The following is a 26,973-nucleotide window of genomic DNA, read 5'->3' on the forward strand; positions in this document are numbered from 1 at the left end:
GAGAACAGCACTAGGGACAAAGAGTCTAGTGGTTCCCAAAGCAGTTTCAGGATTGATTTCAAATTAAAATCCTAGATCCTCAACATTCATAGACCTTAAAAGGTTTCTGTCAGGAAGAATTACACAGAAAATAAAACTTACCTGAATAGAAATCAAGAACCACTCAGTATTGTTTAAAAAGGATTTTTCTTTACTAATACAGGATAATTCTGAAAAGAGCAGTAGCAAAATTTAGTAACTATAGTTTTATATAGTTCTATATTTTCCGGAAGAAAATGCTGTTCTGTGTGTGTATATGTGTGTGTGTGTGTGTGTGTGTGTGTGTGTGTATGTGTGTCTCCCTGATGTTTAAGCACATGCTAGGAACATGCTCAAACATGGAACTACTCCAAGGTCCTCATTTCAGATCTGATTAAACTCCCCAACAGCAAGATGAATTGGTCTTTTTAAAGGATGGGTCAGCAATCCCTGCTACAGGACAGCCAGTCATTCAGTGTAGGAGTCACCATTCTCCTGCATCACCTCAGTCAAATCTCTTATCTCCGGTAGCAGTGCTGGCTCATCCCAGGAGCCTGGTGGCGTGCTGACTTCTTTCCGTGCACGATAGCCCACAGCGAGTCCATGTGCTGAAGTTCCTGCTTATGAAGGGCGGTGTCAAGGCACAGGTGTTCACTGCAGGGCATCGTCATGCCCCAAGTGAGCATTGCATCCGAGAGCATTGCATGCTGGGAGAGGATGAGTTCCAGAAGGCAGCTGCCATGCTTGGTAGTATGGGCTGGGGGGTGGGGGTGGGTGAGGGCAGTGGCGTGGGCAGGTTGGGGCCTGAGGCCAGGGGTGCAAGGGACAGGTGGATGGCTGGGGGCCTGGTCCCCGAGGTTCCTGGTTCTCCCCGCATGATCAGCACGGGATGCACTGAGGAGAACAGGGGCGCAGGGACCCTACCAGGGAAGCCCAGGCAACACTGTGAAGGGCAGAGACAGAGTCATGAGAGGAGAATTGGGAGGACAGCAGGGGAGGTCATTTAAGGGAGGAAGTGTGAGCAGGGAGGGCGGCCACACCTTCCAGAGCTAGAGTTGAACAAACAGGGTGAAGGTGGGAATCCCTCGATGGGTGGGGCCCCAGCCAGCACAGGTAGCCCTGACCCACACTCCTGGAGCTGTTATAACGTTATCTTATAACACGTGAGAAATTAGGAGTCTTGAAAGGAACTTCACAGTGTCCAAGAAACTGACTTTCTCAATGAAAAGCCACCGCTGCCTCCTTTTTTTTTGGCCACTGATGGGACTTGAACTCAGGGTCTGGGAAGTCCCCCTAGGCTAGTTTTGAAGGATAGCACTCTACCCAGGGCGACACAGCAACAATTATGCCTTCTCCTCTTTATGTGGAATCACAGCTAGGGCTTCATGCCTGCTAGGCAAGCATTTTACCCCTAAGTCACATTCCCAGCCCATCCTTCATTGTGTAAAAATAACTACATTGCAACTGGATTCCAAAACTACTTGTAAAGGTATTATTCAAATTGGAGAAATTGCAGAGGTATATAACATACACTGCCAGGACTGGCCTTGAACTCAGGGCATGGGTTCTATCTCTGAGCCTCGTTTGCTCAATACTAGCACCCTGGAACGTGGGCCACAGCTCCAATTCCATTTTATTTTAGTAGTGTATTGGAGATAAGAGTCTCACAGACTGTCTTGCCTAAGCTGGCTTTCAACTATGATCCTCATATCTGGCCTCCTTAGTAACTAGGATGACAAGTGTCAGCCACTGATACCAGCTGCTATATTATTTATAACGTCTTTCTCCTCAAGGTAGACAAGTTTTCAAGAATAATTTCCTTCACTCCATAGGGAACTATCTAACACAGAAAGTTAAAAGAAAAGCATCAAGATGGAATTAACACATGTTAGAAGAGTTTAACCAGTTTATTTTACAAAGTGACACAACCAGCATTTACTGACATGCATTCCATGGTGGAATATGAGACAGTGAAAAAAGGATTATGTTAAAATCTAACATTTCAACTTTTCATATCATTTCATGGGCAATAACAGAGGCAGAACACACACACACACACACACACACACACACACACAGATATAATGGGGCCCATAAGGGTATGGTTGTGATGCTTTCATCACTGCATATTGTTGGTTAAAACAACCAAGCACATGAAATTATTTCTCACCTCAAGGACTTCTTACTTGAAGTTGAAATGTCATCATAGAAAATTTAAAATCCAGACCCCCAAAAAGTAATCACAGGAAACACTCCGAATTGGCAATCATCTGCTGTATAAACTCATATTACTAGTTTAGTAAAATCACTGGACACTAGAGGGTCACTGCTCCTAAGAAAGCTGAGATTTGATGTCTACAGTTCATTGTCACCCTGGACTGAGAGCATTCTCTGAAAGACTTATCTACAGTTGACTAGCAAGTAAGCTAGAAGTGGAGCTGTGGCTGATGAGCAAAGAAGATGAGCAGGAGCAGAAGACCTTGAGCTTGGCCAATAATAACACATACAAACAGAAATTCTTTCAACAAGCTTACTGAAAGTAAAGGAAAAAATGATACTGTCCAAAGAGAAATGCACTCATTAGCTGATGTCTGAAATGGCCATCTCTCGGGACAACAGCTTCATAATAAGATAAAATATATATTACTAAACATTAATATAAAGACACTTGTTCTTTGTATTCTTTCTCTCCATATCAGGAAACTATCACCATCTTCCAGGTCCCATGCACAGCAAGTTAAAATTCCTCCATTTCCGGCACTGAAATCCAGGTCCCTTGGTAGTGCAGAGAGGAGCAGAGCTCTCCTCCCTTCCTCCTGGGGTGTGTGGCCAGGAAGAGGGGATGGCCACGCCCAACAAATCCAGCTGTTAGCAGGCAAAGCAGGCCTAATAGCATTTTGATTCCAGACTTTCAAACTTCCACACATTCTGACTCCGCACGCCCAGAAGAATTTATGACTGACAGCGGGAAAGAGTTACAACAAGAACTCTCAGAGACTGGTGCCCAGTCAGCAACCCAGAAAAACCCCTGGCTAGCTCAACCCTGGCTGCAGAAAATGTCCTCTCCCTTCTGATTCCTCATCCCTGCCCCAGGCTTCCCATGCTCCCCTCCTTGCTGCTGGGACACCATGATTTCTCCAGGCTCCTAGGGTGCCTCAGTCGCTTACTGATTCTCTCCAGTGGAAATAGATAACACTAATCCCCCCATCCGCTGCCTGGCAGAGCATCAGTGTCCTGGTCCTGACTGCCTGAGGTTGGGAGCCAGGCCTCTAGATGTGGGTGTGTGGCTTCCTGGTCTCCCCTCAGTCTCCATTTCAGTCTCTCAGTCTTCAGTTCCAAGCTCCTCATTGCGAATGCATATGGAGACAAGGCAGGATGGGGACCTGCGCCCCTCAGCGGCCCCCAGGTTCACCTGCATGTGGGCGTGGAAGGGCAGGTGAGGAGGATTTGCCAGTGTCTTAAAGGCAGACTCTACAGAACTAGCAGTGGTTAGTGAGCTCATCTCTCACCAGAGCAGAAACATGAGGAGGGAAGAAGAAGAAGAAGAAGTGATGGCTGCTTCCCTGGAAACTCCAGCCCAGGTCAAGGTCAGATCCTGCTCCCTCTTGGAATGTCACAGGATTGAACCTGGATGGGGGTTGGAGGCCTGGATCAGGTGGTAGAGCTCAGGCCTAGAAGTGAAAGCATCAGATAGGATTTCCAGTCCTGCTCTAAGACAAAAAAATATACTAGAAGGACTGTAAAATGCTGACTTCTCTACTTCTGTCTCTTTGCCTGACAAGCATTTCCGATGGACTTTCTCTTCTGCTTTTCTTCTTTCCTTATCAAGCTAATCCTTAGCGAATCTTCTCCCTACTGAGGAGAAAGTCCTCTCCATTCTGTCCTCCTCCTCTCACTTCTATCTGGACAGAGTCTCTCCAGGAATTGGTCACTCACAAGACTGCAAAGTGTTTCAGCAAGCAGTGAGCTCTGCACATGGAACCAGCATTTTTAGGTGCTGTTTGAACTGGAATTATTTCCTCCAACATCAGTGGAGAAGGAATGGTGTGGTGGGAATTTCTTCCTGCATGAGAATTCAGACTAATGCCTTGGAAAACAGGAAATCATGGGTCACAAAGGTATTCCTTGCTCCTCTGGAAGCTGAGATCTGAGGATCATGGTTCAAAGCCAGAACAGCCAGGAAAATCTGTGAGACGATTTGTGTTCATTACTTGTGAACTTGAATTCAGAGCCTCAGAGCTGTCTCTGAACTAATTTTCTCAAGGTGAGTCCTTAGTTACTTTGAGCCACAGCGCCAATGCTGGTTTTGAGTGGTTCATTGAAGATTAGAGTCTCACCAGGACTTTTTCTGCCTAGGTGGCTTCGAACTCTGATCCTCAGATCACATCCTCAAGAGCAGTGAGGATTACGAGCATTAGCATCGGGCACTGGCAAGTTACACTGTTTCTCTAATTCACAACCAACCACAAGAAGTGAAGCACTAGACTTCAGCAAAAACCCTCAATGATAGTAACCAAGCCATGAGTTCAGACCCCAACATTTGCATTCACAAAAGTAAACAATCAAACAGACACAGGCTTAGAACGAAAATGGCCAACCTTGCTTGAAAATGGAGACCTACAGGTATTTGGAGAATATAGAAAGCAGGTGTGGCTTGAATCCTGCTTTACATCAATTATTAATCAGTGCATTCAGGTGACAGATCTTCCAATTCTTTTGATCTCTACTGCCAGGGCAATGACAATGTTTCCGGTTAATAACTTTATTCACTGGGATGCTGACTCTTGCTGAAAGGACATCATTATAGATATCTATGGTTATTTTGCTCTTTGTCACTAATAAGTAGCAGGCAGAGGGCTTATGGAGTGATGTACATTAACCAAGAATACAGAAGCCCAGCTTCCCTCTGCATCCTCTATTGGGGAGGAGGAGGGCTTTCACTTGTGCTTGTCAGAGATGGATTGCCCTGACAGGTGCAGATCTGAAAGGGGCACTCGGTTCTGCAAGTTTTCATTTCATTCTATACTTGGTCACGTCTTTATTTTTTCTGAAAATAAAAGAAAGCCATAATACATAGGACAAAGCATATAATACACTTGAAATAATCACACTTACATTCATTTTATCATTGTTCCTGACTCTACAATGTAGCTTAATATAACGTAGGATTTATTAAGTATCTCTACAAAGAGGTTACAATTCTCTGCAATGTCTCATGGATTTCCCTGCCCAGGCTGGTTTCAACCGGCACCTGAAACCTTCTGAGTAGATAACATAACATTGTTGAGCTTGGTGAATTTTCATTCTTCATTCAACAATATTTTGTTCTGTCTTACTGAATTGGAATGTTTTGTGTGGTTTCTTTAAACTCTAGTTTTAATCCATTCTGATCTGACAGACTACAGAGAATATTTCAATAGCATATATGTACTGGGGTTTACTTTATGTCCAAAAATATGATCTGTTTGGGGGGAGTTTTAGGAGCTGCTGAGAAAAATGGTATTGTGTGGTTCGTAGATAAAAAAAACTCTGCAGAAAACACTTTGCAGGAACACCCAGGATTGTGGAAGATGCTATAGAGTCCATAAATTCTTTTCAACAAAAGCTATCAGGAAAGTTGACCAAACTTTACTTTTTGCTAAGGGAAAAGATATGTGCTTTTGGACCCAGAACACTGACATTACTGGAGCTTTATTTTTTTATCAATGGTAGGGCTTTAACTCAGGGCCTGAGCACTGTCTCTGGCTTCTTTTGGCATAAGGCTAGAATCCTACCACTTGAGCCACAGCGCCACTTCTGGCTTTTCTGTTTATGTGGTGCTGAGGAATCAAACTGAGGGGTTCATGCATGCAAGGGGAGCACTCTACATCTAAGCCAGATTCTCAGCCCCTAGAGACCATTTAAAAGGCATCATTTATATTCATACTAAAGATCAAAATCTAAAGTGGGACAATATTTGGTTCATTGTACATTTTACAGTGTGGGGCTTATATATGTTTACATCCATATATACATTTATAAATATATCTACATATAATATGGATGTCTATACGCAAACACGTATTAATTAGATTAGAAGATTCCATGTCAGAACAATACACAGCTCATTCTGAAAAAAACATAGTATTCAAAAACACATCCTTATGGTGATGTCTTCATTTTATATATCATATGTAAAATTTCAAGTTATTTTTGAATATTATTATGTTCTTACCATATTGTGTACAATTATTTTGGGAATGAGATAGCATATTTTCATGTGTCTATGTTATACTTCTGGAAATTCCACTAAGTTTGAAAGTGTGTTTTGAATATCACTCACTTTTCATATCTGTAGTAGAATAGTAACCTTAGTTCTCTCAATTTCTTGACCAGGAATCATAAATGGCCCACAGACATATGATCACATTGTTATCTTTTGTCTTTTGCTTCCTGGGGACAGTTGACATTTGAGGACGTGGCTGTGGAGTTCACACAGGATGAGTGGCGGTGCCTGACCCCAGCTCAGCGGGCTCTGTACAGGGAGGTCATGCTGGACAACTACAGGAACCTGCTGTCCGTGGGTGAGGAGCTTCTGTCCCACTTCTAGTTCATTCTCAGAAATTCCTTGCAGAATGTTTCGTAACAGAGCCATCTTTGCTGGGTACTGGTGGCTCCTGCCTGTAATCCCAGCTACTCGGGAGTCTGAGATTAGAGGATCAAGCTTCAAAGCCAGTGCTTCAAAGCCAGAAGGAAAGTCTATCAGACTCATATCTATAATTAACTAATAAAGCCATTAGTGGAGCTGTGGCTCAAGTGGTACAGTGCTAGGCTTGAGCACACAAGCACAGGGATAGTACCCAAGCCCTGAGTTCATGCCCCACGACCTTCGAAAAGGAAACAAAAAAAGAAAGCAGTGCCAGATTTGTGCAAGTGCATCTCAGATAACCTCATTTTCACAATTCCTTGGAAAGGGTTGCTCTTTCAACCAACCATCAGTGGCTCATACCTAAAATCTAGCTAATGAGGCTGAGATCAAAAGACTGTGGTTTAAAGCCTGCCTAGGCAGGAAGGTTTGCCTATCTGCTTTCTCCAAATAACCCCATAAAGACTGGAAGTGCAGTTGTGACTCAAAATGGTAGAAGGCTAGCCTTCACTTATAGAGCTCAGGGACAGCAACCAGTCCTTAAGATCAACCAAAACACCAATGAAAAGGAAGAAAACAAAACCATTTTTTATACCTTCTCATCCTCTACATCCCACTTTTTGGTTATCTTGTTTGGTTCTTTTCTTTCTTTCTTTTTCTTGCCAGTCCCGGGTTTGACCTCAGGCCATGAGGACTGTCCCTGGCTTCTTATTGCTCAAGGCTAACACTTGAGCCTCTGTGCCACTTCTAGATTTTCTATATAAGTGGTGCTGAGGGATTGAACCCAGGCTTCATGTATGTGAGTCAATCACTACCAGTAGGCCATATCCCAGCCCCACCCACCTTCGAGTGTTGACGGTAAATTAATGCTTCATTTTATTTTGCAGTAAGTGTGTGTGTGTGTAGCTATATATACATATATGTGTGTACATTGTATACATGTGTGTAGTATGTGTGTATATATGTATATATGTATATATGTATATATGCTGTGTGCCTGTGTGCCTGAAGCAAGTTTTGAAATAAGTGTATTCTCAGACAATTTGCTTCATTGTGGATGTTCTTTACCACAAATTGATTTTACAATCTTGCTGGTTAATTAGAGGTGTAGTCTTACAGACTTTTCTCCCCAGGCTGGCTTTCACCTTTGATCATTCAGTTCTCAATCCACTGAGAAGGGAAGCTTACAGGCATGAGCCACTGGCACCCAGCTTGCATGCCCATCATAGCTGAGTGGGAATGCCAGCCATTCAGTGACATGGGACACTGCGTCCCCTAGCTCAGCAGCCCCTATTCACCCTGCACATTGGACTCACTGGCAGCATGATGATGAAAATGGGTGAAAATTGCACATTGGGCCTTGGTGCCAAAAATGCCCCATCTTAAACTAAACACCAGGCCCATAATAGGTGGCCATTTTCTCTCGTGTTCTCCAGCACACATACCTTCTTACTTTTTCAATACCCAGGGCTTAATGTCTCTAAACCAGACCTCATCACCGCTCTGGAACAAGGAAAAGAGCCCTGGAGAGGGAAAAAAAAGGAACCATCAGGAAAAACTATAGGTAAGTGGAAATGAACTAAACAACACCCCCAAAACACACGTGGAACTGATAAGGAAGACAGGACACAGAGAATAGGATTGCAACTTTCTACTAAACTGGAAATGTTAGTAGTGAGTTTTTTTCTTTGGCCAGGCCTGGGGATTGAATTTAGGGCCTGTGTGGTGTGCTTGAGCCTCTTTTGTTCAAGTCTAGTGTGCTAACTCCAGAGCCACAGCTCCCTTTCTGGTTTTTAGTTGGGTTTGGACAAAAAGAATCTCATAGACTTTTATCCTCTGTGGATTTTCAACCCCAATCCTCAGAGCTCAGCCTCCTGAGTGCCAGGATGATAGGCATGAGTTATCAGTGTCTTTTTCTTGCTTTCTCAGATGAGCAGTCTGCAGACACACAGTCCCCACGTAATGCATGTGGGAGAACCTTCAGGAAATTATCTGCCCTTGCTCTGCACCAGAGAATCCACTGTGAAAAGCAACCCTATGAATGTAAAGAATGCCAGAAAACTTTTCGCTACTCCTCGGTGTTGCAGAAGCATCAACGAATTCACACTGGGGAGAAACCTTTCAAGTGTCAGCAGTGTGGCCAGTGCTTTAACCAGCTGTCCAATTGCAGACAACATTTCAGAATTCACACAGGAGAGAGACCCTACCGATGCCAGGCATGTGAAAAATGCTTTACATGGAATTCAGTTCTTCAGACAGACAAGTATATCCACGCTGGAGAGAATCCTTACCAGTGCAAAGATTGTGACAAGTCATTTAGATATGTCTCCAGGCTGAAGGAACATGAGAGAACACACACAGGGGAGAGGCCATACCCATGTCTTGTATGTGGCAAAGCTTTTCGAAGATGTTCAAATCTAAAAAGCCACCAGCTGATACACACACAAGAAAAATATCACAGATGCAATGCATGTGACAAATCGTTCACGCAGCGTGGGAATCTGATCATCCACCAGCAAATCCACACTGGAGAGAGACCTTACCAGTGTGCCCAATGTGATAAATCCTTTAAAAAAATCTCAACATCTCTGGAACACCAGAGAATACACACCCTGGAGAAGCCTCATGAGTGCAAATGCTGTGGCAAGAGCTTCCGGAACCTCTCCAATTTCAAACGACATGAGAGGACACACACGGGAGAGAAACGCTATACATGTGAACAGTGCCACAAGTCCTTCAAACACAGCTTCACCCTTAGAAGTCACCAGAGAATCCACACCGGGGAAAAACCTTATGAGTGCAAACACTGTGGTAAAACCTTCTGTTTTATATCCAACTTGAAAGAACATGGCAGGACACACACAGGAGAGAAGCCATTCACATGTGAACAGTGCCAGAAATCTTTCAAATACAGCTCCAACCTCAGAGCTCACCAGAGAATCCACACTGGGGAGAAACCTTATGAATGCAAACACTGTGGTAAGACTTTCCGGGAAAACTCCGACTTAAAACGTCATGGGAGCACACACACGGAAAAGAAGTGCTACAACTGTGAGCAGTGCCACAAATCCTTCAAACACAGCTTCACTCTTAGAAGGCACCAGAGAGGCCACACTGGGGAAAGACCCTACAAATGCCAATCATGTGGCAAATCATTTATACACAGCTCATATCTGAGGAATCATGAGAAAATCCATATGCCAAAAGAACCCTAAAAATTCAAGGAATGAGGAATGTCCTTTCCAAACTACTCAAGCCAGAAGAAACACAGAGGAAACCATACTGGAAGAAAACATACAAACACTGAGAATTCAGAAAAGGTTCCCACTAAGCCCAGGCATTACAATGAGCACAGAAACTAGGAAGGAGAGAAGACAGAAAGGAAGGGGATGGATGACATCAGTAAACCACTGCTCCAGTTGGCTAAAACACAAGAATCCGTACACATAGCTTAAGTATGGATGGCATTATGGAGTGGCAAACATGAGATTCTGGGTTTGAACTCCTGGAAATGCAGAAAAGAATGGGAGGCTGAGATTTGGAGGGGGCATGTCTACAGTGGTGGAGTTTGCCCAGCAAGTTTGAGCCTTATATTCAAAAGTAACCCTACACAAAGAATGGACTTGGCCAGGCCCTGTTCACTCACACTTGGACTCCCAGCTGTTCAGGAAGCTGAGATCTGAAGAGCATGGTGTGAAGACAGGCAGGGCAGGAAGGTCCATGAGACTCTTATCTCCAATTAATCATTAATAAAAGTGACCAGAAATACAGCAATGGCTCAAGGGGTGGAACTCCATCTTAAAGCAAAAGAAGTTCAAGGATAGTGCCCAGGCTCCAAGATGAAGAAGGAAAGGAAATGGTCAATGTTTAAGGAGAAAAACTAGCCTGACCATGGAAGAATGGATGCATATTTCAAGTTGGAATTTTTACAATGTCCAATAATATTTGTTTATAGATGATAAATAAATAATTTCAAGCACCAGGAAACAGTGAAAAAATTCTCTTTTAAAGCGTGTAAGTAAATTATAAGCCTGCAGTTCCTAATGTAAATCCGGGGACACTGAGTTCTAAGGGCAAGGGCAAGAAGGTTTTTTAGTAAGTTTAATCACACTTAATATAAAGGACTTTTGTGAATGTATAATTGTGTTTTAATCTGTGTATACCCAGTGTACAGATGTTTAATTTATAGTGATACATTTTATTACTTAATTCCCTTTACTAGGTAATGAATTTTACAGTTTGAGTCTGAATGTCAATAAATGGCTAACCTAGCACTCAACTCTCACTTTTTCTCTTTGCTGACAATGCTAGGGAACAAAATTCAGCCAGGGTCTTATCTCTGGTCTGACATCCCCCTGCTCGAAAACGAGTGCCCCCTGCCACCCCAATAGCAAAGGCCTTGAGTCTCCTGGTTCTTGGCTGGAAGAAGGGTGACTGAGGTAGGCAGAAATTCTCCCTATCACAATGAGAATCTCCATGAACAAACAAACCCAACTCCACTGCAGAGTCGCAGTGCAGGTGCCCCTAGCCCTCAGGCAGGGGCTCTGGGGTCAGGTGAGGCCCAGCAGTGCTGCTCTGGATCTGAAGACTCCATCTGCACCAGGAAAGCTGGCATGCTGACCCAGCTCCACAGAGGAGGGAGACGGGCAGCAGCAGCCCCTCTGGCACACGTGCAAGTCACAGGCCCACTGACCACAGAGATCTTGCTGAATTCAGGAGGATTTGAGGCCAGTAGCCAACATGGGCTCAGTGCTGCAGCTCTGCTGACAAGGAAGCACCCACCTCACTGGAGAAGATCCAGAATCTCATCCTCAAAGGGCATCATGTCTTCACTGCAGTGGCTATAGCAGGGGTTCCTGTGTACCACGTTGGTTGGATGAAGACGATGCCTCTTGATGAATGGTGGGCAAAGTCAGGGCCTCTATTCCATGTACATAGGGGTTCAAGGACCACTAATATTCCATGGAACCACTGATATGCCTAAGTGTTCATAGGCCCACGAGTATTTCATGTACACATGTAGTCATGGGAATACTAATACTCCATGTACCAATGTGTTCATATGACCATGTACCTTGAGGGGACTGTTGAGGTAGGGATAGAAGGAGCACTATCTAGTCCCTGAGTTCAAGCCCCAGGACAAGCACAAACTAAATACTGTTAAATCTTTATGGCCCACAAAGTTCCTAGCATTTGAATCCAAGAACTCTTTTTCTTTTTCTTCTTCTTCTTCTTCTTTTTTGCCAGTCCTGGACCTTGGACTCAGGGTCTAAGCACTGTTCCTGGCTTCTTCTGGATCAAACTAGCACTCTGCCACTTGAGCCACAGTGACACCTCTGGCCGCTTTCTATATATGTGGTGCTGGAGAATCAAACCCGGGCTTCAAGTATACGAGGCATACACCCTTGCCACTAGGCCATATTCCCAGCCCTCCAAGAACTCTTACAGGGGAAAACAGGCTCCTGACGACCACTGTGACCCCACTTAGCCACTGTAAAGTTGCATGTTGGGAAAGACTGAAGGAGCTCTTCCAGTTCCCTGCATTCCATGTGCTGCAGTGCATTTCTCAGAGGCTCTGGGTCTGAACTTATTAGATATGTGGAGTGTTGCATGGGAGGAAAGTCTGATAGATCTGTACAGCGTCTTTCACCCTACAAAAACCCAATACACCTTCTTCTCAGCAGCCAATGGAACATACTCCAAAATAGACCATGTCATAGCCCACACAAAGAACCTCAGCAAATACAAAAGTATTGACGTCATCCCATGTAATATATCTGACCATAGTGGGATAAAGGTAACCCTCAACAACAAAGGATACCACAGAGGCTATACATGTACTTGGAGGCTAAACCCCTCACTATTATCTAACACTTGGGCCACAGACCAAATTAAGGATGAAATTAAGGAATTCATAAGCCACAACGACAATGAAAATACATCACAAAGAAACCTATGGGATACAGCTAAGGCAGTACTGAGGGGCAAGATCATTGCCCTCAGCACTCACATTAAAAGAATGGAAGCAGAGCAGGTGAATAACCTCACGATGAAACTAAAACAACTGGAGAAACAAGAAATTATTGAATCTAAAATGACTAGAAGGAGAGAGATCACAAAGATTAAAGAATAGATAAATCTGATTGAAAATAGAAAGACCACTCAACAGATAAATAAGACTAAAAGCTGGTTCTTTGAGAAAATAAATAAAATTGGCAGACCCCTCACAAGACTTACAAAAAAAAAAAAAGAGAAGAGACTCATATCCATAAAATCAGGGACTCCAACAAATACACACAACAAATACACACGATATTCAAACAATCATAAGGAACTATTTCTAGAACCTCTCCTCACTAAAGAACAATAATTTTACAGAAATGGATCAATTCTTAGAGAAGTATTAACTGCCCAAACTGAATCAAGAAGAAATAAATCAACTAAATAAACCAATAACTTACAGTGAGATACAGGGGGTAATCAAGAGCCTCCCAACAAAGAAAAACCAAGGCCCAGATGGATTCAGCAATGAATTATATAAAACCTTTAGTGAGGAGCTAATACCAATACTCCTCAAACTCTTCTGCAAAATAGAAACAGAGGGAGAAATCCCAAACTCATTCTATGAAGCTAATATTATACTCATCCCCAAACCAGGCAAAGACCCAACAAAAAAAGAGAACTACAGACCAATATCACTAATGAACACAGACGCAAAGCTCCTCAATAAAATATTAGCTAACAAGATTCAGAAACTGATCAAGAAAATTATACAACACGACCAAGTAGGCTTCATCCCACAGACACAAGGATGGTTCAACATCCGTAAATCAATCAATGTAATTCACCACATCAACAGAACTAAAATCAAGAATCACATTGTTATCTCAGTCGATGCCCAAAAAGCCTTTGACAAAATACAACATCCATACTTATTAAAAGCTCTGGAGAGAATAGGAATAGATGGAACATTCCTTAAAAAAATAAAAGCCATATACAACAGACCAACTGCTAATATCATATTAAATGGGGAGAAACTAAAATCATTCCCCCTAAACTCAGGAACAACACAAGGATGCCCACTCTCCCCACTTCTTTTCAACATAGTTCTCGAGTCCCTAGCCATAGCAATAAGGCAAGAGGAGGACATCAAAGGGATCCACTTCAGCAAGGAATAAATCAAGTTATCCCTATTCGCAGATGACATAATCTTATATCTGAAGGACCCAAAAAACTCAGTCCCCAAACTCCTACACCTAATAAACCATTTTGGCGAAATAACAGGATACAAAATCAATCCACAAAAGTCAGCAGCTTTTCTGTACACCAGCAATGTACAAGCAGAAAAGGAAATTATGGAAATATTACCATTTACAGTAGCTAAAAAAGGAATAAATAACCTAGGCATCAACCTAACTAAAGACGTGAAGGACTTAATGAGAACTATAACAACCTAAAAAGGGAAATCAAAGAAGACACAAGGAGATGGAAAGACCTCCCATGCTCAAGGGTAGGCAGAATCAATATAGTGAAAATGGCCATATTGCCCAAATTGTTATACAAATTCAATGCAATCCCCATCACGATCCCAGCTACATTCTTCACTGAGCTCTGAACATGATGGGCATTGCAGGATGCTGTTGCAGTGCATCTTGATTCCTCACCACCCATGGAGAAGGAAATGGGTGGTGATAGTTTCTTCCTGGATGAGGATTCCGATTAATGCCCTTAGAGAATTGGGCGCCTGTAATCCTTGCTCCTCAGAATCTTAGGATCATGGTTCAAGCCAGACCAGGCAGGAAATTCAGTGAGATTTTTTTTTGTTACTGTTCTTATTGGTTGTGACCTTGAACTCAAAGCCTCAGTCAGTTGTCTAAGCCCTTTTTGCTTAAACTTAGTGCTGAACCAATTTGGACCAGAGCTCCAATGGTTGTGAATTTAGGATTAGAGTCTCATGGGGATTCTTTCTGCCCAAGTCTTTTGGAATTTCAATCCTCAAGTCTCAGTCTCCTGAGTAGCAAGGACTACAGGCATGAGCTACCGGTGCCCGGAAAGGTAGAGTGTTATATACAATTCATCACCAAATGGGAAACAGTAAACATGTGGCTCAAGTGGTGGAGCACTACCTTCAACAAAACAACTCAATGACAGTACCCAGGCCATGCGTTCAAGCCCCAGATTTGGCACTCATTTTAAAAAGGGCTGGGGGAGCTTTGAAACCAAAGGGCACCTGTTGCTTAAAATAGCTCAGAAAATGAAGAAGATTTAGAAGATGTCTGATCTCTCAGATGCTAAGTGTAAAACCTGCAACATAGAGGAATTTGTGAACTATAGAAATCAAGTGTAGCTGGAAACCGGCTTTAAATTCATTATTAATGAGTGGATTCAGGTGACAGAGATCATTCTATTTCTCTGATCTCCACTGTCAGGGCAATGACAAGGTTGGCTGATAATCACTTTATTCACTGGGATGATGAGTCTGGGCCAAATACCATCACCATCAATATCCATGGTTATTTTTCTCTTCGCTGCTAATAAGTAGCCGGGAGACAGCTTCTACTGTGATGTGCGTTAACCTTCAATACAGAAGCCCAGCTCCCCTCCTCATTCTGTTCTGTTCTCTGGGCCCTGGTGTGGGGAGGAGGGCTCTCACCTGTGCTTGATGGAGATAAATTGCCTGGACAGGTGCTGATCTGAAAGCAGCTCTCGACTCTACAGGTTTTCATTTCATTCTATATTTGGTTACATCTTTGTGTTTTCAGAAAATAACAAGAGACATAGTTAAACCCTCTCTCTATATTTTTAAATCCTCACAAATAGCATAGTGCCTATAATATACCAGAAATTTTAGCACTTATTTTGTTGTTATCAATGTTCTGTTCTCTATAATGTATTTTAATACAATTTAAGTGTAGGTAAGGTGTTAGTATTTGTTACAATTCTCTCCAATTTCTCATGGACTTTGCTGCCCTGGTTGCTTTTAGCCATGCTTCTAAACCTTCTGAATAGATAAGATAACATGTGTAAGCTTGGTGACTATACCTTCTCTCTTCAGTGACTCATCAATCAACATGTGTTGTTCAGTTTTCCTGTGTTGGAATATTTTTTGTAGTTTCTTTTAAGCTCTAGTTTTAATCCATTCTGGTCTGATAGAATACAGAGAGTATTTTAATGTATTTCTATATAACAAGCCTGTTTGTATGTCCCAAAATATGATCCGTTTATGAGCTGCTGAGAAAAATGGTGTAGTGTGGTTTGTGGATAAAATGCTCCACAGTAAACTGTTTCTTGGAACACCCTGTAAATGTGGAAGATGCTACCACATACATTAATTGTTTTCAACAAAATCCACTGGTGACCTTGAGGAAACTCTTCACTTACTGCTAGGCAAATGTCTACTTTTGGACCTGGAACCCTGACATTACTAGGGACTTTTTTTTTCCCCCTCATAGGGCTTGAACTTAAAGCTTGGGCACTGTCCCAGAGCACTTTCACTCAAGGCTGGTGCTCTACCACTTTAAGGCACAGCTCCACTTCCAGTGATCTGGTGATTCATTGGAGACAATAGTTAATGGACTCTTCCGCCGCCATTTTATTTTATTTTATTTTTTCAAATTTTTATTATCAAACTGATGTACAGAGAGGTTACAGTTTCATACGTTAGACATTGGATACATTACTTGTACTGTTTGTTACCTCATCCCTCATACCCTCCCCCTCTTCCCCCTTCCCTTTTCCCCCCATGAGGTGTTCAGTTCCCTTACACCAAACAGTTTTGCAAATATTGCTTCCTGTGGTTGTACCTACACTATCTCTGTAATCTTATCTGAGTATATTGGAAACCATGTATACTGGTATTAGAACTAGGAAATTGAAAGGGAATACCAAAATTGAGAGACACGGGGTAAAAAGAAAAAAAAAAAGAAAAACAACCGCCGCCATTTTAAATCTACCTCCATACAATGCTCCGCCTCTGCTGCTGCCACCCGAACTACGCGCCAGCACCCTTTGACCGACCATCTCGCCACCATGGAGGACATGAACGAGTATAGCAACATAGAGGAATTCGCAGAGGGATCCAAAATCAACGCGAGCAAGATTAGCAGGATGACGGTAAAATGTTTATTGGAGGCCTGAGCTGGGATGCGAGCAAGAAAGCTCTGACAGAGTATTTGTCTCGATTTGGAGAATTGGTAGACTGCACAATTAAAACAGATCCAGTCACTGGAAGATCAAGAGGATTTGGATTTGTACTTTTCAAGTGCTGCTAGTATTGATAAGGTTTTGGAACTGAAAGAACACAAACTGGATGGCAAATTGATAGATCCTAAAAGGGCCAAAGCTTTAAAAAGGTTTTTGTAGGTGGACTGAGCCCAGATACTTCTGAAGAATAAATTAAAGAATATTTTGGTGCTTTTGGAGAGATCGAAAATATTGAACTTCCCATGGATACAAAAACAAATGAGAAAAGAGGGTTTTATCACATATATAGATGAGGAGCCAGTAAAGAAGTTGTTAGAAAGCAGATACCATGAAATTGGTACTGAAAGTGTGAGATCAAAGTTGCACAACCCAAAGACGTGTATAGGCAGCAACAGCAATAACAGAAAGGGGGAAGAGGTGCCGCAGCTGGAGGACGAGGTGGTACTAGGGGTTGTGGCCGAAGTCAACAGAGCTCTTATGGCAAGGCATACCGAGGAGGTGGCAATCACCAAAATAATTACCAGCCATACTACAGGAGACCATTAAAGCAGGAGATGCCAAAGAAACTCATCTTACAGGACTACATTGAAGATTTGGTCTTCTGTTGATCTGATTTCGTAAAGACTTTCTAGTGTAGAAGACACAATTGTGTCCAACTGTATATAGCTGCCAGTTAGCTTTCTTTGTTTTTACTTTGTCCTTTGTTATGTGTTATGACTCAATGTGGATTTGTTTATACAAACTTTTATTTGTACAATTTCATGTTAAACCTCAAATAAATGCTTCCTTATGTTATTGTTTCTGCGCCAGGTACTACATAGCATTGTAAAAAAATTTTATTTAAAGAAGCAATAATTAAGGCAGTTTTTTATTTTAGGAAGTGGTCCATAGGAAGGAACTGTGGTCCTTTATAAATAGCCAGCCACAGTGTAAGTATATTCTGTGCTTCTCAGGCTTGATTTTCCTGTTAACTAAGACTCAAGTCATGTTCTTTTCCCCTCTGGTTATCTGAGTCTATCTTGAAAACTTAAGTCATAGGATTGTGGTTACAAGTTTTGTAGTAGAGTTTTGGGTTTTTTTCTTTTCTTTTTTTTTTTGGCCAGTCCTGGGCCTTGGACTCAGGGCCTGAGCACTGTCCCTGGCTTCTTCCCGCTCAAGGCTAGCACTCTGCCACTTGAGCCACAGCGCCGCTTCTGGCCGTTTTCTGTATATGTGGTGATGGGGAATCGAACCTAGGGCCTCGTGTATCCGAGGCAGGCACTCTTGCCACTAGGCTATATCCCCAGCCCTTGGGGTTTTTTCTTAAAGAGAAAGGCTTGAGCTGAGGATATAGCTGAGTGCCTAGCACTCCCTAAAAACAATTTTTTGCAGCATAACGTCTTCATAATTCTCTGGCAAACCACATGTAACTTCCTAATTGCTTTGAGTAATCTGGTCTGCTAGAAAAAAATTGGTTAGGCAGCACCACGACTTTAGTTCTTTTAATTATGAAAAAGTTTCCTGATGACCTTGAGGAAAGAGCACTACAAAGCAGGTAGGAACCAGATACATAAGAAATTGTCCATTATACTTTAATCAAGAGACTAAGTAAGATTTGGGTTTCTGTTGTCTTCTGTTGATAGGTCACAGCCACTGGCAGATGAACAAGATGTTTCCAGGTGGGCATTTTGAGGAGTTCATTAGCTTGTGTTGAGTTCTTAGGGAAGGTCAACACTAGTAGGTCTCACAGTGCATTTGATACATGAATTAATAAGCATTTCTATATTCAGACATAGGAACAGTGGGGGGAAAATGCTGAAGTCTTACATTTGTTGATGGGACGTAAAATGTGATTGAGTGTCATTACAGCTTCTGTTGCATCAAAAGTTTTAGGTTTTAAAGGAAAATTGGCTGACAAATTTTGACTTTATTCAGTGGTTGGATTTGGGGTTTTCCATGTTCCCACATAGGCTGCTAGGATTGACATGTTTACACACAGAAAAGTTGATCTTAAATTACACAGCTAGAAGTTGTTTATGCTAATACCTGCCTTTTTTTCTAAATTGCTGCAACTTTGTTCTGATATTTGTATTTGTTGGCTACCAAGTTGAAATTCTTTGGCCTTGTTTTGCTATGACCAAGAGATAATGTTGGCTATTGTAAGGAATTGTTTATTTCAGTATGGAACCTTAGGGGATGGAAGGGAGATCTATTTCAAGCTGTGTTGTTAATAAGTACAGTTATGTAGAGTAGTGAATCTTTTTTTTTCAGATTGACTTTAATTTACTGATTAACATTCTGAGATGGTAGAAGATAACCAAACTATAAATCTATAAACTGCTTTACATGTTAAGTACATGAAATGAGATAGAATTTGCCTGGAAGTTCCTAGTTTTATCTTCATTGTAAATGAATAAAGTATCAATTTTCTAGGGCTACCACAAAAACCCCTACAAATAGGATGTGCTAGAACAACAAAAACACATCCTTTCTAGTTCTAGAAGCAGAGTAGTGAATCTTGTAAGTACAAATTTATGAGTAGGTGACAAGTTGGCATTGAGACTCATTTTTTTCCTGATGAAAATGAATAAAAACTTTTTTAAACTACAAAAAAAAATGGTTAATGTACTTCACTGCCAGGACTAGCTTTGAACTACCTCCCTCATACCTCAGTCTTCTGACTAGGTAGGATTACAGTTGTGATGCACCAGTTCCTAGCTCATAGAAACCTTTTAAAACATACCATGCAAATCCAAATGAATCCTCTTAAAAGGAATCAAATCAAAAGTTCGACAATAGTTATTGCAGTATATTGTAAAATGTGAGATATATATGGATATACATATATGCTCATACATATATATTTATATATATACACATACACACACATTAGATTAAGAGATTCCATATCAGAACAATAGACTGCTAATGCTGTGTGACATAAAATATAGTTATGAGAAAACAAATTCTTATGGTGATACCATAATTTTATATGATATATACAATTTCATCTTGTTCTCCTTACTTATTCTATTCTTATTATATTGTGTACAATGGTTTTGAGAATGTGATTCCATATTTTCACGTGCTCAGTTATACCCCTGGGAAACCACGAACTTTGAAAGTGTGTATTAAAAATCACAAGTTTTGCTCAACTAGAGCAAAACCATAACCTTACTTTTCTCAGTTTCCTGTACCACATATAGAAACTTACTCAAGTACAAATGCTCACATTGTTATCTTTATTCTATTCCTTCATGGGGACAGTTGACATTTGAGGACATGGCCATGGAGTTCACGCAGGATGAGCAGCGGTGCCTGAGCCCGGCTCAGCAGGCTCTGTACAGGGAGGTCATGCTGGACAACTACAGAAACCTGCTGTCTGTGGGTGAAGAGTTTCCATCCCACTTCTAGTACATTCTCAGAATTCCCTTGCAGAATATTTCATATCAGGCCGATCTTTGCTGAGTACTGGTGGCTCCTGCCTTAATCCCAGCTATTCAGGAGGCTGAGATCTGAGGATCGTGCTTCAAAGCCAGTCCAGGAATGAAAGTCTATCAGACTCTCCTCGGTAATTAACCACCAGAAGCCATCTGTGGAGCTGTAGCTGAAATGGGACAGTGCTAGCCTTGAGCAAAAAATACTGAGACAGTACCCAGGCCCTGAGGTGAAGACCCAGGATATTCCAAAAGTAAAAGAAAAAATAAAAGTGGTTCCTGCTTAGGGCAAGTTCATCTCAGATAAGCTCATTTTGAAAAATCCTGGGAAAGGGCTGCTATAAAACACACACACACACACACACACACACACACACACACACACACACACACCACTCACCACATACACACATACACACACACTTGCCAACCAGGAACAGGTGGCTGACACCTGTACTCCTAGCTAATGAAGAGGCTGAGATCTAAAGACTTGGTTTAAAGCCTGCCTAGACAGAAAAGTTGGTCTCCCTATTATCTCCAAATAACCCCATAGAAAGTGGAAGTGCAGTTGTGACTCAAAGTGGTAGAGTGCTAACTTTCACTGAAACAGCTCAGGGACAGAACACAGTGCTAGATATCAATCACAAAACCAATAAAAAGAAAGAAATAAAAGAAAATAACACTATTACTTCTGATCCCGTTTTTTTTGTTTGTTTGATTGTTTCTATCTTTCTTTTTATTTCTTTTTTGCCAGTCCTGGGGCTTGGATTCCAGGCATGAGCACTGTTCCTGGCTTCTTGTTGCTCTAGGCTAGCACTCTACCAGTTGAGCCACAGTGCCCCTTCTAGCTTTTTCTATGTATGTGATGCTGAGGAATTAACACCAAGGTTTCATGTATGTGAGGCAATCAGTGTAATACTAGGCCATAACCACCGACCTTCCACTTTTGAAGGTAAATGAATGCTACAATTTATTTTGGCGTGTGTGTGTGTGTGTGTGTGTGTGTGTCCCTATGTACGTATATGCCTTGCACGCTCAGTAGATTTGCTTTCTCGTGGATGTTCTTTACCACAAATCGATTTTACAATCTTGCTGGTTAATTAGAGGTGTAGTTTTACAGACTTTTCTCCCCTGGCTGGCTTTCACCTCTGATCCTTCAGTACTCAATCCACTGAGAAGGGAAGCTTACAGGCATGAGCCACTGGCACCCAGCTTGCGTGCCCACCAGAGCTGAGTGGGAATGCCAGCCATTCAGTGACACAGGAAACTGTGTACCACAGCTCAGCAATGCTAGGTCACCCTGCACATTTGACTCAATTGGGACAGGATGCTAAAAACTGTGGGTGGAAATTGCACATAGGACCTGGTTACCACAAATGCCCCTTCTGTAGATACACTCCAGGGGCATACAAACTGGCATATACTTTTGTGTTCTCCACTGCAAACACCTTCCTACTTTTTCAATGCCCAGGTCTTAATGTCTCTAAACTATACCTCATCACCTGTCTGGAGCAAGGAAAAGAGACCTGGAGACAAAGGAGAAAGCAACCATCAGGAAAAACTATACGTAAGTGGAAATGAACTGAACAGCATCCCCAGAACACATGTCCAAAGACAAGTTAGACAGGAAGTAGAAAATGGGATTGCATTAATTTCCTAAACTGGAAATGTCTGTTGTTGGTTTTTCCTTGGCCAAATCTGGGAAGTGATCTCAGGGCCAGTGTCCAATCCTTGAGCCTCTTTTGCTCAAGGCTAGTTCTCTAGCTCCTGAGCCACAGCTCCCCTTCTCCTTTTTCAGTAAGTTAATGGACATAAAGAACCTTGCAGACTTTCATCCTCAGGCTGACTTTCAACCCCAATCCTCAGACCTCAGCCTCCCGACTGGCTTGAATGACAGGCATGGGCTATAAGTTTCTTTTTCTTGCTTTCTCAGATGAGCAGTCTGCAGAGACACAGTACCCAGGGAAGGCATGTAGGAGAACCTTCAGGAAATTCTCTGCCCTCACTCTGCACCAGAATATCCCCTGTGACAAGCAACCCTATGAATGTAAAGAGTGTTGGAAAACATTTTTCCAGAAATCTGTGTTCTGGAAACATCAGAAAATCTATACTGGGAAGAAACTTTTCGAGTATCTGGAGTGTAGTGAGTGTTGTAAGTATCTGTCCAGTAATAGGAGACATTTCCGGTGTCACCTGAAAGAGAATCGCTACTGGTGCCAGGTGTGTGGCAAATCCTTTAGATGGAATTCAGTTCTTCAGACACACAAGAGAATCCATGCTGCAGAGAAACCCTACCAGTGCACAAATTGTGGCAAGTCAGTTAGACCTGTCTCCAGGCTGAAGGAACATGAGAGAACATACACGGGGGAGAGGCCATACCCATGTCTTGTATGTGGCAAAACCTTTTGACAATGTTCACATCTTAAAAAACACCAACTGCTCCACACAAGAGAAAAACCCCACAGATGCAATGTATGTGACAGATCCTTCACGCAGCGTGGGGATCTGATTAGACACCAGCGGATCCACACTGGAGAGAGACCTTACCAGTGTCCTCACTGTGACAAAGCCTATAAACTTATCTCAACATCTAGGCAACACCAGAGAATCCACACCGGGGAGAGACCTTATGAGTGCAAAGGGTGCAGCAAGACCTTCCAGTCTGTCTTCACCCTGAAAGCACATAGGAGGACACACGGGAGAGAAACCCTATATGTGCGAACAGTGCCACAAGTCCTTCACATCCAGCTCCACCCTTAGGATACACCAGAAAATCCACGCCGGGAGAAAGATCATGAGTGTAACCACTGTGGTAAGACCTTCTGGTATATCTCCAACCTCAAAGAACATGGGAGGCCACACACAGGAGTGAAACCCTGCACATGTGAACAGTGTCACAAATCTTTTCAGAAACAGCTCCACCCTCAGAGTTAACCAGAGTGGCCACACTGGGAACAGACCCTAAAAATGCCATTAATGTGCCAAATCATTTATACAGAGCTTACACTTGAGGAGACACAAGAAAATCCACAATCCATTGGAACCCTAACATTCAGCAAATGAGGGATAGTCTTTCCACACTACTCAAGCTGGAAGAAACACAGAGAAAGCCACAGTGAATGAAAACCTACAAACACTGAGAATTCAGAAAAGCCACCTGCCACCCCCCTGGCATTAAAGTCCAGCACACACACTGTGAAGGAGACAAGACAGATAGGAAGGAGATCGATAACATCACCTGACCACTCTCCAGTTGGCTAAATACAAGAATCCATACACATAGCTCAAGTTTGGACAGCAATGTAAATTGACAGTCACAAATGCCAACAAACCAAGAGAAGAGGAGAACTCAGATTTGGGGAGTATTTCTTCAGTGGTAGAATGTTAGCATACAAAATTTGAGCCTTTAGTTCAAAAGTAACCCAACAAAAACAATGGACTTGGCCAGGCCCTAGACTTGGTGGTTCCCGTTTGCAATCTGAGCTGCCCAGGAAGCTCTGATCTGAGGATGGCGGTGTAAAGACAGGTGGGCAGGAAGGCCCATGAGACTCTTATCTCCAATTAATCATGAATAAAAGAAACCAGAAGGATGAGAATGGATAAAGTGGTGGAACTCCCTCATTGAGCAAAAGAAGTTCTAATATAGTCCACAGGACCCGAGATGAAAAAGTGAAGGAAATGGTCAGTGTTTAACTAGAGGAAAACTAGCCTGACCACGGATTGATTGATGCTTATTTCAAGTAGGAATAGTTAGAATATTCAAAAAATATTTGTTGTGGATAATAAACATTTTCAGTCACCAGTAAAGAGTGAAAACAATTCTATTACTAGGACTAAGTGTGTCTCAAATCTGCAGTTGCTCAGGTAAATCTCAGGGCACTGAGTTTTAAGGTCAAGGGATAAAAAGGCATAATTAACTAGTTTCATCAGGTGTAATTTTTGAATATATAATCTGTGTTTTAATGAGGTATCGCATAACAGATATACAGATACTTAATTGTTGTGATTCATTTTATTCCTTAATTCCCTTTACTAGGGAGTGGCTTTTAAAGTTGGATGTCTGAATGTCAATAAATGCAACCTGAACCTAGCAGGGAACTGTGGTTTTCCTCTATTTTCACATGGCTAGGGAACAAAGGGGCAGCCATGGTCTACCCTGATATAACATCTCCCCAAGATTCTGGTGTCCTGTATAATGAAGCCTTTAAATCTCTTGGTCCAGGGCTGAAAGATGTGTGACTGAGAAGATCCACACTCATCCTGAAAGGGCATCTTGTCTTCCCCTACACTGGCTGTAGCAGGGGTTCCTGTGCACTGACATGCCTCAGTGTTCATTGGCCCACTGATATTGCATGTTCACACAGGACCATGGGACCAGCTAACTCGAGTGGATGGTCAGGCTGAGATAGAGGGAGCAGCACAGAGTCCCTGAGTTCAAGCCCCAAGACCAGCACACACAAAAAATTGTTAAATCTTTCTGGGCAACCAAGCTCCCAACATTTGTGGGCCAGAGAAAGAACTCTTCAGAGGGGACCAGAGGCTCATGGGGACCACAGAGTCCCATAAGCCAATGTCGTGCTGCATGCTGGAAGTCTGAGGGAAGCTCCTGGTTCCAGGAATCTCTGCTCATTGGAGTCTATTTCCCAGAGGCCTCTGGGGTGAACCTCATCAGTCCACAAGCATTGCATGCTGGAAGAAGATGAGTTCCAGAAGGCAGCTGCCATGCTTGGTGGTATGGGCTCAGAGCTGGGGGTGGGTGAGGGCGGTGGTGTGGGCAGGTCTGGGCTGGTAGCCTGGGGTGCATGGGGCTGGGCAGGTGGACAATTGGGGCCCTGGACCCTGAGGTTCCTGATTGTTCCAGCAGGATCAGCATGGGAGGCTCTGAGAGGGGTTCAGGGACCCTACCTGGGAAACCCAGGCAACACTGTGAAGGGCAGAGACAGAGTCAGGAGAGGAGAACTGGGAGGAGAGCATGGGAGGTCATTTAAGGAAGGAAGTGTGAGCAGGGGAGGGCAGCCACACCTTTCAGAGCTAGAGTTGAACAAACAAGGTGAAGGTGGAAATCCCTCCATGGGTGGGGCCCCACCATCAGCCAGCACAGGTAGCCCTGACTCACACTCCAGGGGCTGTTATAAAGTTATCTGATAACACGTGAGAAAAATTAGGAGACTTGAAAGGAACTTCACGGTATCCAAGAAACTTACTTTCTCAATGAAAAGTCACCTCTGCCTTCTTCCTTTTTTTTGCCACTGGTGGGACTTGAACTCATGGCCTGTGTAGTGCCCCTGGGCTTCTTTTGCTAATGGATAGCACTCTACCACTTTTAGCATAGATGGACAAAAAGAATAAAACTGGTTTTGCATCATTGTACTTAGACCAAGTGCTGCATATTTGAATCTTTTCGAGTTGTTCTTAGCCCCATGTGCTTGTACACAAACATAATCAGTTTGGGTTTATATCCTGGTTTTTTTGTTTTTTTCCTTTGGCTTGGAGTCTGGTGATTGGAGTCACCATTGCCTCCAGGCTGTTCACCATGACTTCACCCACAGGCTGCAAGGATCAGTTTAACACATGACTTAAAGTAAGTTAAAATAGTAGTCAAAAGCAAGTAATTTTGAAAACATGATGGCAGTTATTTTTACATATTTTACCGACAGACAGACAGTTGTGCACAAGCTTTGGAGCAGGCTTAGAATTTTTTTTAATTGGCCATGTAAGTTTTCTGAAATTCCAGAGGCAAAATGACATTATTTTTCCCATATTTTGGAACCACGTGTTCAGTTAGAAAGCAAAAACTTTTCCAGCAAACAAAAATTTTCACAGATTATACGGCGAAGAAACAGAGAAGCCACATTTTGAGAAACCAGTTCAGCTCTAATGAGGAGCTGAAGTGGGATGCCATGAGCAGAGCAGGTCCAGGAGTTGGGTGACAGGACATGAACAGAACAGATACCTGGCATGGTGTAATGGGGGTGGAGCTGGCCAGAACCTTAGCAGTCTCACAACAAGACACCTTAACCTTGGAGCCTTTGAATGGCATGGCCCCAGTTACAGAGTTGGGGGGCGGGCAGGGTTACTGGGCACTTAGAGTTTCCACATCTCTGCCCCACCTCAAGGAATTTGGCCCACCCTTTACCTGGGGGGTGGGTGGGACTCCACCTCCAAGAGTTTTTGGAACCTTGATGGAACCAACTTGGCGCTTTCTAAATTCAATTTTATTGTCCACCACATGGTCAATGCTAGAGAAAACTTAGGATTTAGCCAACAATAAGAAGAATTTAACTGAATCTCTAAGCTTAACAAACATCAATAACAACAACAGAAAAACCTCCTTTGTGCCTTTCAAGTATTGGTACCTTTGGAAGCTTGTACCAGCGCCACCTGTATCACAGGCAGGCAGGTAGGCAGAATTTAGAGAGAGAGTTCCAACCTCCTGAGCACTCACAGAAGTTATATAAGTCCTATAAAATATCAGATAAAGGGGCCACATGGAGTTCAAAATTTCAGGTCAAATTTGATTGCATGAGGCTAAGGATTGGGCTCAAACTTGAGCAGCTTTCCTGAAGCATTTTAGACTGTCCCTCACCTGATGAGTGATCAGCAGAGCTGAACTAGAGGTAACCCACCATGTCCCAGTGGGGCTCTGTTCAGTTGACTTCAAAATGGAGTCGACTGTGAGAAAAGAAACAGCAATGGATTCATCACCCACAA

The 26,973-nt window shown here is 42.7% G+C and overlaps 2 protein-coding genes and 1 pseudogene across 2 annotated transcripts; all 3 read left to right on the forward strand.

Annotated features, from left to right (window-relative positions):
* The first annotated feature begins 3,371 nt into the window (after positions 1-3,371).
* Positions 3,372-8,221, forward strand: LOC125368124 (zinc finger protein 679-like). Its single transcript, XM_048368980.1, has 4 exons — positions 3,372-3,454; positions 4,179-4,206; positions 6,461-6,581; positions 8,112-8,221. Exons 1-4 carry the CDS (start codon positions 3,372-3,374, stop codon positions 8,219-8,221), a joined length of 342 nt encoding a protein of 113 aa, XP_048224937.1.
* An 87-nt stretch (positions 8,222-8,308) lies between these two features.
* LOC125368125 (zinc finger protein 69-like) lies at positions 8,309-9,858 on the forward strand. The gene is made up of 3 exons (XM_048368981.1): positions 8,309-8,317; positions 8,656-8,859; positions 9,136-9,858. Exons 1-3 carry the CDS (start codon positions 8,309-8,311, stop codon positions 9,856-9,858), a joined length of 936 nt encoding a protein of 311 aa, XP_048224938.1.
* Positions 9,859-11,711: 1,853 nt separating this feature from the next.
* LOC125368126 lies at positions 11,712-17,454 on the forward strand (annotated as a pseudogene).
* Positions 17,455-26,973: the final 9,519 nt, after the last annotated feature.

The sequence above is a fragment of the Perognathus longimembris genome, chromosome 20 (assembly GCF_023159225.1).
Source record: "Perognathus longimembris pacificus isolate PPM17 chromosome 20, ASM2315922v1, whole genome shotgun sequence".
Taxonomy (NCBI): domain Eukaryota; kingdom Metazoa; phylum Chordata; class Mammalia; order Rodentia; family Heteromyidae; genus Perognathus; species Perognathus longimembris.

Excerpts from the sequence above, each read along its gene's own strand:
- LOC125368125 (XM_048368981.1), top strand. Across the intron at positions 8,860-9,135 it reads AGAGACCCTACCGATGCCAG|CGTGGGAATCTGATCATCCA; the intron begins GCATGTGAAAAA and ends TCGTTCACGCAG.
- LOC125368124 (XM_048368980.1), top strand. The coding sequence starts at position 3,372 with ATGCATATGGAGACAAGGCAGGATGGGGACCTGCGCCCCTCAGCGGCC. Across the intron at positions 4,207-6,460 it reads CAGAACAGCCAGGAAAATCT|TTGACATTTGAGGACGTGGC; the intron begins GTGAGACGATTT and ends TCCTGGGGACAG. Across the intron at positions 6,582-8,111 it reads CAGGAACCTGCTGTCCGTGG|GGCTTAATGTCTCTAAACCA; the intron begins GTGAGGAGCTTC and ends TTCAATACCCAG.